The 14,911-nt window shown below is 36.8% G+C and overlaps 1 protein-coding gene across 2 annotated transcripts in view; it reads left to right on the forward strand.

Moving 5' to 3' along the window:
• Positions 1-14,911, forward strand: part of pard3ba (par-3 family cell polarity regulator beta a) — a 178,028-nt gene that overhangs the window by 74,832 nt on the left and 88,285 nt on the right. For both annotated transcript variants that reach the window (XM_039648339.2, XM_039648340.2), the window contains exons 8-10: positions 492-928; positions 5,672-5,811; positions 6,134-6,259. In XM_039648339.2, the coding sequence (XP_039504273.2) occupies positions 492-928; positions 5,672-5,811; positions 6,134-6,259 (703 nt within the window). The remainder of the gene's footprint in view (positions 1-491; positions 929-5,671; positions 5,812-6,133; positions 6,260-14,911) is intronic.

Consider the following 14,911-nt stretch of genomic DNA (forward strand, 5'->3'; position numbering starts at 1 on the left):
GATCATAATATCAACACTTTGAATAATGCTGCATGTTTCAAGGCACAATGACTGTGTTTATGTAAACCTTACATGTATTCGACAGTAAAATAAGATGTTTTTATTTATATTTTATCAAGTATTTAATTGAACATAAAATCTGATGGGAAGCATAAGTGCAGATCCATATTGATGGAAGTGAGAGATTTTTTTTTTTTGTCTTCTTCAATAACCTGTTTCACTTGGATGTAAGTCACAATAAAGAATAATTAATCTATTGCTATTTTAACGTAATCACACCAGTCTATAGTGACAGGGTAAATTCCAGGGAGTTATGTAGAAAGATGGAAACGGTGAGAAGTGATGACTGAAAGTTATTGAGCCAAAAGGCCCTTGAATGGTGCTAATTAAGGAGGCTGTGAAGTCTAGAGCTTTGAAAGACCAAATGGATGTCTTTTATATTCATATTATCTACAAATGTGCATTACAAGGTGTCACTCTTGATGTTTCAGGTCTCAGGAGGTGTTTCGCCAAGCCATGTCATCCTCGGCCGTAAACTTGGAGGTACTTCCTGTTGCCAACAAGCTTCGTTACGAAAAGAGCCTCATCGGTCAAATTTTCAACGGCACCGAACCATCCACTGTGGTCCCTAAAGTCAAGAGTCCTTTCTTGGTCCATAATCTCCGTCCGAGTAATACATCGACGCCGTCCCCGGAGCCCCCTGTCTCACAGACCCCGCCCCTAAAGGAGGAGGAGCTTCACCCTGCAAGACACTCCCCTGTTGAATCAAACCATTACAGAGATACGCCTTCTCCTCCCGTCAGTGCATCCCCCATCCTCAAAGATCGTAGCAAGAGCCCTGCCCCAAAAACGACCCCAGCCCTCGTCGCGGTGGTTAACATGACCAGCAAAAAGCCTGGGAAGAAAATGAAGATCGATTTAAAGAAAGGTAAGCTGGAAGTCAATTACATTTTTTTCTATATCATTGTTTTACTCAAAAATTTGCTACATTGTGGAAATAAAATGGCTTGTGAATGCCTTCTCATGTTGATTTTAAGCTTAATTAATTGTCCGACTCCGCCCAGTTAACTAGAAGGTGCCTCCCACCCCTCCGCTTCGGCTCAAGGGACCTTATTTCGGAAAAAAAAATATGTATGGTAGTCAATGGCGAGAGACAACTTATTTATTTTTTTCGTCTGAACTGTACCCTGAGTTACACATGTGATGTTTGTCAATTTAAAAATAATTATGAAATTCAAAAACGTCGCAGTTTGTCAAAAAACAGAAGAGTAACATTTAGTTTTATGTGAAAATCGCTCAATGAACTACATCTCCCAAGAAGTGAAACATCGAGTAAGATCCGCTGCTCGTGTGTGTGCAGTCTGGTACAAAACACTCAGGCATGACGGCGTAACGTTACAATTATAACGTAAGACTATTGAAACAATGACAGACATTAGCCTCAGTAAAGTTAGCTTCCTTCATTGAGAGAAAATGTGCACTTTTGGGGTTTGTAGTCTTTGTAATTACGTATTTTCACAGTCTTATACCTCAATGGTTTTACATCAAACTGCGACTTTCTTTACTTTAAAATGTATCTTTTAAATTGGCAACCATCATATGTGTAATTCAGGGCACGATTCAAACAAGATCAAAATATTTGTTGTCTCTCGCCATTGACTACCATTCAATATTTTTCCGAAATAAGGTCCCATGGTGGTCGACCGGAAGGGGAGGGACTTAGGCTCTCTATAGACTGTAAAAAAGAATATGGACGTAGTGTCAGTGACGTCACCAGTAGGTTTCTGAAGAGCATTTTTGAAACCCAAAGTGGGCGGAGCTGGCCGTCGACATCTTGTGGGCGAGTCACTTTGCGTCACTCCCGGATAAAGAAAAATGGTCAAACAGGCGGATTACCTGAGGTGACGTGACGGCTAAAAATCGGCTACTAACAGCAGCGGCAAACTCAATTATGGCCTTAATTATGCAGAAGTTTAAGGCTTAATAAAATGTAAACGGATGAGTTATAAAAAAATTCACCCTCCTCACAATTGTAATGAAGGGCAAAATAAACTATAAAGACCAAAACCACTTTTTGCACCAGGCTGTAAACATATTTTTTTCTGTTTTAAAGTTGAGCAAATTAATATATGGGGTAAATGGGATTGACTCTCTTTTGCAGCCTGCCTCTAGTGGCCAGTCGATGAATTGCAGTTTAAGTCTCTTTCATGTTGGTTTCAGGAGAGAGATCGGAAAGTTGCCGCTTGGATTTAACCCATGTCAGAACTGCTGCATAGCAACATCTGTACTTGTTCTTCTTCCTTTTTTACTCACCTCTCTGTCTTTATATCGCTTCTCTGATTGACAGGTGCTATTGTTTAAAACTTTAATGTCAGGTGCTCTTCTGGGACTTGAGATTTCATCATTTGCCATCTTTAGTATGCTGGATTGGCCGCTATCCTCAATGACATCTCTCCCTCAAGTGTGTTTGAGAGAGAGACAGAGCAATTCTCAGCTTCAGTAATCTCACGTGTCCCTTCAGACGAGAGACTCCCGGGAATCGCTATCTTAGCATGATTCTTTAAGCCTCATTTTGCTCTCATCTCTTATTGCGTTTCTATGTGAATCTCATGAAACCGTTCGGTAACATGTGCAGGTCATATTTCACCACAAAATCAAAGGAAAGAAAAATATAAATTATTTTTATTCATTATATAATTATATTTTATTCATACAAATTTAAGCCTTGCATTGTAACATTTAATGACAAATAAGCTCATTTGCAAATAAATGTAATTCTCATTACCAATACAATAAAATAATATATATATATATATATATATATTTAAAGATAAAGTGTATTTATATATCATGATACTATTTGGTAGTGTAATGCCTTTAATTTATGCTGATTTTACAAAAAATAAAAAAATTAAAATTAATCATTGTATTACCATGTTTATACTAGTATTTTGTAGTATTTTTAAATAGTAAAATTGTTATGCATGTACAAATAACTAAATATAATTATAAATGCAATAATTAAATAAATATGTTATGTATATATATATATATTTATATGATATATTTAAATATATGTATAATAAAATATACATGCATTAGGTATAAAAATGACTAAATAATAAACTATGCAATGCACATTAATATATATGTATATATATATATATATATACACAATACTTGTGCAATAAATAAATATGTGAAATACATATAAAAAACAACCTAATAGTTATATTTATGCATGAAATACAAAAATACATATTTCGCCTGCTCTTGTGATTGATTTTGAAATGTGACCCTGCGTGTTTTAGTGAGACTCACTCTTCCATCTACTTTTTTCTGCTTCCCCTCTTCCAGTGGTTCCACTTCCTCTAATCATTTTTTGTCAGGCCACACCCTTTGTCATTGTTTCTGTTGTTCTTCTTTCACACCATTTCTCTCTCCCTCTCTCTCTCTCCTCTTCCTGTATCCTGCTCTCTGCATCTCCCGTCTCCTGTAGATGTGTTCACGTGTGAAATTAAAGTGCAGAGCTGTCTTATCCCCGTAAGGAAACATTTATCAACGAGCAGGGTTGGAGACGGAGAGAAACCGACAGCTTAAACACAGGTTATCAATCCAGAGTTCTTGAAAGCCTTCATCAGCGTACCGTTGACCTTTTGACCTGATCTGGGATCGGATGAGCTTGAGACCGTTTTTGCCATTATCCACCCTGCTCTCTACAACCCATATCTCAGTAGTCAATCATTTCTAAACCAGACTTCAGTGATACTAGTGACACTCTGATGATGTTGGCTTTTATAGTTTAATATTTATAGAAACTGAAAATTAATGCTAAAACTCCAGACAAAATACACTGGGGTCTGAAAATTTCATATCGTCAAAATTTAAATTCAAAAACTCATCTAAAACACTACTTTTCCGGAAAAAAAAAAAAAAAAAAAAAAACAGAGAGAAAAAATGTCAAAGTTGATATTGTGGCTTTATATATGGTCCGACGCATGTCTTTATATTATTAACATTTTACCAGAATCAAGATCAAAAAGTTAATTTCTCAGTGAATTTCAGAGAATTTTGGACATACATGTCAAACGTGGAAATATAAACGGCATCACATTACAATTTCATTAACTTACAGGTTATAAAGTTTATTTTCAGCTATGTTGGGCTCTCAGTTTATTCAGTCATTTGGCCAAAATCTACAAAGTGCTACACAAGGACTATTTAAGACAATATTGGCTATGACTCAATGACAAATACCAGACTAAGACACTCTTCTCCGCTCCTCAAGTACATAAAACATTAACCTTTACATATATTTTCTCGAGCAAAGAAAATGCTGTACTTATTCAAACAAACTTTATTCTTTATTTACCATTGCATTGCAAACAAGCAGAGATGGTCCAATGTGCTTGTGGCACTTATGAGGTTTGACAGACAGTTTGAGGATCCAATGAAGATACGATATTTAGCCACAAGCTCTTTTTAATACTTTCCATTGGTTAAATATTTGCAAAACCCACTGACAGATGTGGAGTTACCAATAGTAATGATTTATGAAGAAAAAAAAAAGAAAAAATAATCCGCCTATCCGCCTATTTTGTTCGAACGAGCCATTTTAAATTGAGAAAAATCTAAGTTTCATTCTGACAGGCCAAAAATTAGGAATATTCATTGCAATAAACAGTTTTAGTTTTAGTCTATAAGCAGTGTTGTGCCTGAACGTTCATATTTTGGGCGAACGTGAACTGAACGTACTGTATAACTGCCTGATGAACATTACTATGAATGCGTTCATTCTGATGTCTGTGAACGCACGCTCTCTCAGTTTAACTTCGTTCAATAGGGTGCCAGATTAGAGCCTTCTAGGCGAAAACCCGGCTAAAACACACGTAAACGGGCCTTAATAAGTAGCGGAAAAACACCCAATCTGGCAACACCAGCCACCAGTGTTGCATCACGGTCGACAAAGCAGCGAGCGAGGAGGCGTCATATGATCATTTAAACAGATTTTTTGACGAGGTCAGTGTCGATGTTGGCTGTGGCAATAATAAAAAAATACAAATGAAAAAAAGTAGCTCGCAACATATGGAAAAAAATAACTTTTTTTAATCATTTTTTGAAGTATGAACTATGAACTGAGCTAGTTCATTTTAAAATGTGTGAACTGAACTTTGAACTAGTTCATGTAGAAAGTGAACTTTCCCAACATTATCTGTAATTAAAAGTTTTGCAAGGGTAAACATATTTTTTCTAGTCGAAAAACACAAAAAACAACCAATAAGAGCTTTTGAATGATGTATTCCAGATTCTCCTTCATATCTGTCAACATCCTTAGAGTTTCACGCATAAACCACTCAATCTCTTTGTCCTTGTCCAGTTTTGTGTCTTGAAGTTTGTGTTGTATATTAAAGTGTGTACAGTATGACCAGAACATCACATCTTTCATTTCAGTTTGCAAAATGTTCTCAGTGTTCTTCCTTGCAGTGAATAGCAAGTCTTTAGAACCTTGTGGAACAATTATGTACTTTTATTATTATTTTTTATCATATAGCAGAGAAAAATATGTTCAGAAGTTTGAAGCTTTTGTTATCCACACTGCTGAAAACGGTTTGTCTGGTTCACTGGATCATTAAATAAATGCTTAATGTTTCTGGCCTTTTTCTCTCTCCAGGCACGGAGGGCCTCGGTTTCACCGTGGTGACCAGAGATTCGTCTCTTCATGGTCCAGGACCCATTATGGTCAAGAGCATTCTGCCTCGCGGAGCTGCCGTTAAAGACGGGCGGCTCAAGTCTGGAGACCGTATCCTGGAGGTATTACATGCTTTCTGCGTCAATGCAATCATGAGAGCGCAACCTGGCTAATGCAAAATCAGAGCTTATTTACAGAACATTAAATTAGGCTGTTCCTTCCCCGCCAGTCATGCATTTAAACGGTATTGTTTTGAATGCAATCTAAATATATTGTTTCAGAATGCATAATGCATTTTTGACGTAATCAGACCAATTGTCTGTCTTGAATCGCACCTGGCCAAGAGACACAATTAATACTGACATGTTTTCCATCTCGTCAAAGTGAAAATGGACATTTTGCTCTCTGTTTTGACAGTTACTGGAAATTGCTTTTTTTCTCTAGGTAAATGGAGTGGACATTACAGGACGCACACAAGAGGAACTGGTGGCTATGCTGCGCAGCACCAAACTGGGAGAGACCGTATCTTTGATGGTTGGAAGACAAGAGGAGTTTTTGCCCAGAGAACTGGTAAGACTGTACTGGAACAGTCAAGAAGTAAAGGATTTTTTCATAAGGAAATTGATTTTTACCAATGATTTATAAACTTTTAGACAGACCTACTGTGAGTTCCAAGGTTCCCATCCGTAAAATAACTATTTAAAGAGTGTTTAAAGGGGTCTTTTTAAATTTTATTATATTGTTGTCTGAGGTCAACTTATGACGTTCTTGGTTTTTACATTCAAAAACATCAAAATGAATAAGTAATAGGCTATTTTCTACCATAGCTCAAAAACGCTCGGTTTTTATGGGCGTCTCGCACTGAAGACTTGGAAGTAAACGCCCACTGCTGTGAGTGGATAACAGTTTTGCATATTATAATGAGTTTCGACTCACCCATCGATGCACTTGGGGGAAATTGTTTTGAAAACGTCCAATGTTATAAAATGGCGATGGGAATGATTCGCCCATACATACTGTTCGCCAGACCCAATATAGACGGCACAGCACCATTCTTTACTCTTAATCGGTCCGCAAATCCAGTCGTTTACAAAACAATCCTCAGTGAAATGAAGCGAACAGACGGACGATGTTTTACCTCATCTGCTGGAATTTCATTAAAAATAAAGTTTATCCATGCAGTCCTATTGGAATCCAGAGAAAGCTTATGCTGCCACGGTCTTCTTCCACAACCAGGCGCTGCACAATATTCTGTATTGCTCGGTAGCTCGATCCGGTTTGTCATCACGAGCTAGGCATCTATGTTATTTAGCTATGCGTGAATGAGCGAATCGGTGGGCGGGGCTAAACCGGCCGTGTTGAAGTAGGCGTTGATCTTCTTCTGCGGGGGTGGTGTTTTATCCTCTTTGACGTCATAGTTCCCCACTTTGAAAAACGAGTCGTTTGTCAATAAAAGCTTTTATTGGACTAATAAGGCCGTTTTCAGTTCTGAAACTTACAGGATATTCTTCTAGTATGATGACCTCTTAGATGTCAAAAGCTCAAGGAAAATTTGATTTCTCAGTTCATCACCCATTTAATAGCTGAAATTTGTGGTGAAAAACTACAGTACCTGTGATGCTCTATAGAAAATTCCACCAATCCGAGAGTTGCAGCAAGCAATCTGGCTAAATGAACATGCAGGGGAAAGCTCACTCTCATGGAGCGCCACAAATGGCGTAATCAAGCTGGTCTCGCTATGCGGTCAAAATACTAAATATTTGTATAATTATTTGCATGCATATTTTGCAATGAACATATACTGTATATACTAGAGCCCGACCGATAAAGGATTTTGAAGTCCGATACCGATACAAATATTTATTGATTTTAAATTCCGATATATCGGCCGATATTTTTTCTTAATTATTATTTCAGAAACGCGCAACAAATTGTAAAACATACATTTTCAATATAACAGGCCAAGGAGAGATGATGCGTCTCATTGCGATAACTGTCACGCGTTATTAAAGAAATACTTCAGTCACATTGTCAAAAGTTAAAAGGACTACACTGTAACAACCTAATGTAACTATTACTAGCTAATTCTGCTTCATTTTCGGCTTATTTAACAGCAGCAAAACTGGACATGATAGTCACAAATTTTGTTAAAATATTCATTATCAAAATATGATACAAAATATTCATTTATCGGCCATTATAACTGCCGATACCGATAATTTGGAAAATGACTAATATCGGCCGGCCGATATATCGGTCTGGCTCTGGTATATACAGTATAGTTTTAATACTATGGATATAACCGTCAACGTGCTTAACACATTTTTGATAACCCCAGCAATCCCCTCCTTTATTTTGAATGTGTCGAATCAGGTTGTGACAGGAAGTTGTACACATGACACCGCAGTTTAACAGGAAGCTTTGGGCTGACGCTGGTCCATCTCTTCTCCCAGATGTTACACGTGGGCCGTGTTGATCGGTGACCCCTTTCAAAGCATCTTTATTTTTATAACAACGTGTAAAAGTGCACTTGTGGCGCCACTGGATCCCTCATCGCAGGAAAAAAGACCACATCCCTTCATTGTGTCTCTGTCTATCCTCAGTTCATTTACACTCTAGTGTCTGCTTATCAAAGGCTTCTGGTTTAGACGGGTCACCTGTGATATATGTGGGCTGCCAAACAATTCATAATCGTTCTGAGTGTAAATCATTTCCTACTTCCTCAATTAAATGTCTGAGATTATTATTAGTATTGTTTTTTTAACTTCAGAATTAGTTTTGTGAATTGTAAAAACTAATTCACGGTTAAATTATTGTTTCTTTTATGGATTTAGCTTTGTACTTACATTTTTTGCTGTGCCAGATCTGTTGAAGAAGAGCAGCTGTATGTCATTGACACTGACTATTATTGGACCATTAATTCTTGTTAGGCACAGAAATACGTCATAAAGCGCTGCTCTGCAGTATCTATTCACAGAGAGAAACCTTCTCCATTTTTCCACCCTATTCAAATTCAAAGTGGGTTAGCTGTGCCACTGCTTAGCCAGGGTAAATTACGGCAGAAATGCGACGGCAGGCAAAGGGAAAAATGACACACTCGGGAGAAATTTTTTTTCAGAGAATGGAAGAGTATGAAAAGATATAATGACAGGTTTGAGTGGATTTCACCATCTGCCTTTTTAGAGGATATGAGTGTATGTGTGTGTGTGTGTGTGTGTGTGCATTTATATTTCATTCCAACCAATGAATGCATCCAAATACCCTCCATAAACACCCACCATCATACAGTATTCAACGTTTTCTTTAACCACCCACTGCAGGCACAAAAATACCATCTTAATATAATTTAGATTTGGCTAACAGTCAGCCATTAGGCAATATAAAGCATCTCTGCTAAAATCCACCAGATCTTTAGACAGGAAATGGGCGACACCATAAATGTCCATCCTGTTAGCAGCTAGATATGTCTGTTTAGAGATGAAGCAGTCTGCGTGACCCATATTTAGAGACCGTTGACAGAGTTAAAGCCTTGTTTTTCTGAATCAACCTTTTGGGATCTAGTCACGGTGCTGATGTGTTGGTGACTGGATATCCTGGATGCAGGAGTGTGTCGCTGAAACGTCCGGCCCTGTTGGAAAATCCAGCTAAAATCATCTAATGGTGCCTAGCTTACCTGATTTATAACTGTCACAAGATGGTTTTTAGCCTGTCCAAGCTGGTGTAGAATCTAGATTAATCTAGATTGGCTAAGGAGTACCATAGTGCATGCCCAAAAATATGGTAATTTTTAGTAATGTTTTGTTAGTGTATGCATATTAACCCTCTGAGGTCTGTGTGTATTTGGGGTCCTTGAGATGTTTTGAGATGCTTATAAACCTATTAATGGCACAGGTGAAATTACACTATATTTAGCTACAAACATTTACATACATGTTGCTCACATATTATGGTAGCCCTGTTTGTGCTAAATATATAATTATATATTGAATATGTAATTTCACCTGTGCCATTAATAGGTTTATAAGCACAAATGTCAGGGCATCTCAAAACATCTCAAGGACCCCAAATGCGCCCTAGACCTCAGAAGGTTAATATGCATACACTAACAAAACATTACTAAAACTTACCATATTTTTGGGCTTGAACTATGGTATTCCTTAGCCGATCTAGATTAATCTAGATTCTACAACCGGTTTGGACATTTTTAGTAATGTTTTGTTAGTGTATGCATATTAACCCTCTGAGGTCTGGGTGTATTTGGGGTCCTTGAGATGTTTTGAGATGCCCTGACATTTGTGCTTATAAACCTATTAATGGCACAGGTGAAATTACACTATATTTAGCTACAAACATGTACATACATGTTGCTCACATATTGTGGTAGCCCTGTTTGTGCTAAATATATAATTATATATTGAATATGTAATTTCACCTGTGCCATTAATAGGTTTATAAGCACAAATGTCAGGGCATCTCAAAACATCTCAAGGACCCCAAATGCACCCAGACCTCAGAAGGTTAATATGCATAAACTAACAAAACATTACTAAAACTTACCATATTTTTGGGCTTGAACTATAGTATTCCTTAGCCGATCTAGATTAATCTAGATTCTACAACCGGTTTGGACATTTTTAGTAATGTTTTGTTAGTGTATGCTTATTAACCCTCTGAGGTCTGGGTGTATTTGGGGTCCTTGAGATGTTTTGAGATGCCCTGACATTTGTGCTTATAAACCTATTAATGGCACAGGTGAAATAACACTATATTTAGCAGAAACAGGGCTACCATAATATGTGAGCAACATGTATGTACATGTTTGTATTTTTGAGAGAATATTGTTTATGCGTGGTTATTGAAAAAACTAAAAATGGAAGTTTCTGAAATAAGGCCACAAAACACATACGAAATATGCATCCAAAATAAGACTTTTGATTAATGCATGTTTTGTTCACAAGACCAGCATAACGCGGTGGCGCATTACTCGACCTTAGGGGGTTAAAGGATGTGTCTGAAGCCGAAATTCGAATTCGGAAAGGCATGGAAAATGAGTAATGCATGGAGCCCCTAAAGAGACATAGTTAGGCTTGCTGTGGTAGTCGTTACATCAGATTTCTTTATCACATGAAGATAGTAAGGAGAGATGACTGACAGGATGACGTCATAGGATTTGATGCGCAACAGATCCAGATCATCATTAACAAATATCTTGTAAAATTCGAGGCCTGTACTGCCGCTCGCTATACTGTACATGGATTATGTGCGAAAACGCATTCAGAAGCCAATTTAACACCCCCCATATTGATAGACAAAATATAATTACCCAACTTGGTCACTATCGCGATGGTTCCCAGTTAGAGAATACAGGCTCCACTCCCGTTGCACGTTGCTTCGATTGCTGTGTGAACGGGACATTTCGAGACTCACACCAAGTAAATGCTATTGTCAATCCCATAAATTGACAGTGTGAATGTGGCCTAAATTTGAGCGTTGCATTAAAGTTCAGCTGACTGATATTGCCATCAGTTTGTCACGTGCTGTGAGATTAAATTAATGCAGTGGGTGGAAATAATGTCTTCAGCAGCAAATTAATTTTACCTGATAGCCAGTAGCAATACATCAGCCAAACATCAAATTAAATTGTAATGTAAAATTTGTTTGTGCCCGCAAGACATGGGCATGCACTGCAAAAATTAATTTAAAAGAATGATAAAATGACTATATTTAGTGATGTTTGTGGCATTCCACTAGACAAATGACACTTGTATTCAAGATAAAATGATCTAAAATCAAGTTTTGATAGAATCATGGTGTGTTGCATCTAAACCGCCACTATTGCATGTTTATCCGGCAAGATATTTGTTGTAAAAGTTGAAAATTGATTTTTTTTTAACCAATGTATAGTTGTTTGAAGGGTCTGCTGTGGGTGTTGCTGTAGACCCTTTGATTCAGACAGGTTTTCTGTGAGGATGGAAGGGTCAGACAGCACATTGCACACAGTTGCACTCAAAGGAAGAGAGGTCAGGCACAGGACTGGTGGAGCATGTTGAAGTCCTTGAGATGGTCTTTGTAATAATTCCTCTTCCCACACACAGGATGTATTCTGCTTTGTCATGGCCTATTTAATTATATTTGTCATTTGGGTCACGGCCATTTCTTTCCAAAAACCAATGGACGCTTTTTAAAGCTGCGAGTAATCTAAAAAGTGTAGATGCTTTCATGTAATAGCAGATGGCGTTCTGACATCAATTCTAATTTAGTTCAATATCTGGGTTAAGGTGCATCGACTTCAAGCCAGGGGCATCAAAACACATTTCCCATGGATTATTTGTGTGTAAATGACACAAAGACTCAAATCAAATCGATTTATTTAAAATGTTGTAGCTCAGGATATCTTGGATGTTTTATCGCCGACGCCAAGTATAAATTTGGATGATCTTTGATTTGTTTCTGCTTAAATATTATTAATATTAACCTATTAACCCGACTTTTTTATTAATTACTATATTTATTACTATTAATATCAGTATGTATTAATATTAATGATTTGTTCAAATTAACGACTATTAATACTAATATCCTATTAAATATAATATATAATTTCTAGGGCTGTCAAACGATTAATCGTGATTAATCGCATCCAAAAAAAAAAAGTTTGTGTTTACATAATATATGTGGGTGCACTGTGTATAATTATTTTATACATATATATATAAATACACACACATGCTTGTATATATTTAAGAAATAGTTCCATGTATATACTGTATATACTGTAGATTTATATATAATTTATATTAAATATAAATATAAATATTTTATATATAAAAATAATATTTTTTTCTTAAATATACATGCATATGTGTGTATTTATATATATACAAAATAATTATACACAGTGCACCCACATATATTATGTAAACACAAACTTTTATTTTGGATGCGATTAATCGTTTGACAGCCCTAATAATTTCATATCAATATGAATTACTAATGTTGATATTAATGTTTGTTGTGTAAATGTATTATTATATCAGTTACTATAAATATTAATTAATTGTTAATACGTTTTAAATTGTATTGATATTAATAGCATTTATGTTGCCAATTTTTTTTATACTGAAATTGATTCATATTTGTATCATATGTAATATCCTGTCAATATGAATCTTTAGTGTTGATGTTAATAATGCATATTAATTATGTGTTAATACTTATCAATTAAGTATTAATACTAATGAAATGTATTATCAGTTCTTATTGATATGAATTAAGACAAATAATAATTAATATTAGTAGAAAATAACCTATTGTTATTAGTCATTAGTGTTAATATTACTTACATATATTTATTATACTTACAATGTCAGTTCATATGAATTACTGTAATAGTAACATTTAAATAAACGTCCAAATATGTTTATTGTATTTGCATTACCCATAAGCCTATTTTATGTGTATGATCCAATGCTGTGTTTACACTTCGCTCCACTTATTCCCAACGTGAATCCATCTTTTGAGTGTCACTGACCTTTTCCCCCAGATTTTACTCATGTACTTGAGTTAAAATAGTTAATCACATGGTGTGTATGAGAGCATATGAGTGTGTATTTGCCCTCAGGAGGACTTCATATAAAGTCTGGGCCTCAAGTGTTGATAGGACCACCGAAGCGGCATCTCCCCTGTTTCTCGTGTGAGGAGACATCAGACAATCTGATATTCTCGCTGGGACCAAAGTTTGACCTCACTTACAAACAGGCCTTTTATTGTGTGCTAAAACTCAGATTTGTCGTCTGCCTCAGGCCATGTACGACACATTATCATCAGTAAGAGCACACACTAAAAGGACTACTTGAAGCTTTGCCCCATTGGCCCTCCTATTTTTCATCATTAGCTCTTAGTTAATGCTTTTTGCCCAACTTCGTGCTCTTACAAAGGCGTTTTTGTTGCTTTTTTCCTCTGCCCATTTCCACAGTAGCTTAGCAACAGGCTAATGTTTAATGTAGTTTCCAGAAGGATGTCAGTCGCGTTTAGCCGATGCACTTTACTCCAGGTTTTGCTGGGTTTTATTGATGCGATTGTGGAGAGGAGGAGGAAACGATGTGGAGAAAAGGTCAAAGGCCATGGCACCGACACCCCTGATCTCTTTGATTTTAGGATGTTTTGGAGCAAAAGAAAGCAAAAAGAGAAGTGAAATGTGTGGGTAGTTGTGCATGTGTGTAAGTGTGTTCAATAATGAGTCTTAAATGGTGTCGTTCTCCAACCCCCGCCCTCCTGAATGAATCCCTGACAAAAGCTTATTATGTTCCCTTTTGATCTGGCACGTTCTTCTGCTCTAACCCTTTCATTTTCAAGTCAAATGACCCCCAATGTGTTTTCCTGCCTCACCATCAGACATTCATTCGTTCTGTCCAAACCCTACTTTATATATTTATCCATTATTATTCCATACATTTGGTCACACATGTGTACAATCTGTCTCTATTTAAACTGAGATCCATCACTAAAATAATATATATTTTTTTAAATAAATTCATAATTTAATATTATATATACATACATATATCACCTAAAGGATTATTAGGAACACCATACTAATACTAATACATACTAAAACTGCCTTAATTCTGCATGGCATTGATTCAACGAGGTGCTGAAAGCATTCTTTAGAAATGTTGGCCCATGTTGATAGGATAGCATCTTGATGTTGATTCGTGGGATGCACATCCAGGGCACGAAGCTCCCGTTCCACACATCCCAAAGATGCTCTATTGGGTTGAGATCTGGTGACTCTGGTGGCCATTTTAGTTTAGTCAACTCATTGACATGTTCAAGAAACCAATTTGAAATGATTCAAGCTTTGTGACATGGTGCATTATCCATGACCACCAGCCTGCACAGTGGGAACAAGGCATGATGGATCCATGTTCTCATTTTGTTTACGCCAAATTCTGACTCTACCATCTGAATGTCTCAACAGAAATCGAGACTCATCAGACCAGGAACATTTTTCCAGTCTTCAACTGTCTTGCAAATTGTCGCCTCTTTGTCCTATTTGTAGTGGAGATGAGTGGTACCCGGTGGGGTCTTCTGCTGTTGTAGCCCATCCGCCTCAAGGTTGTGTGTGTTGTGGCTTCACAAATGCTTTGCTGCATACCTCGGTTGTAACAAGTGGATATTTCAGTCAAAGTTGCTCTTCTATCAGCTTGAATCAGTCGGCCC

The sequence above is a fragment of the Pimephales promelas genome, chromosome 6 (genome assembly GCF_988280905.1).
Source record: "Pimephales promelas chromosome 6, fPimPro1.hap1.1, whole genome shotgun sequence".
In the NCBI taxonomy this organism is placed as follows: Eukaryota; Metazoa; Chordata; class Actinopteri; order Cypriniformes; family Leuciscidae; genus Pimephales; species Pimephales promelas.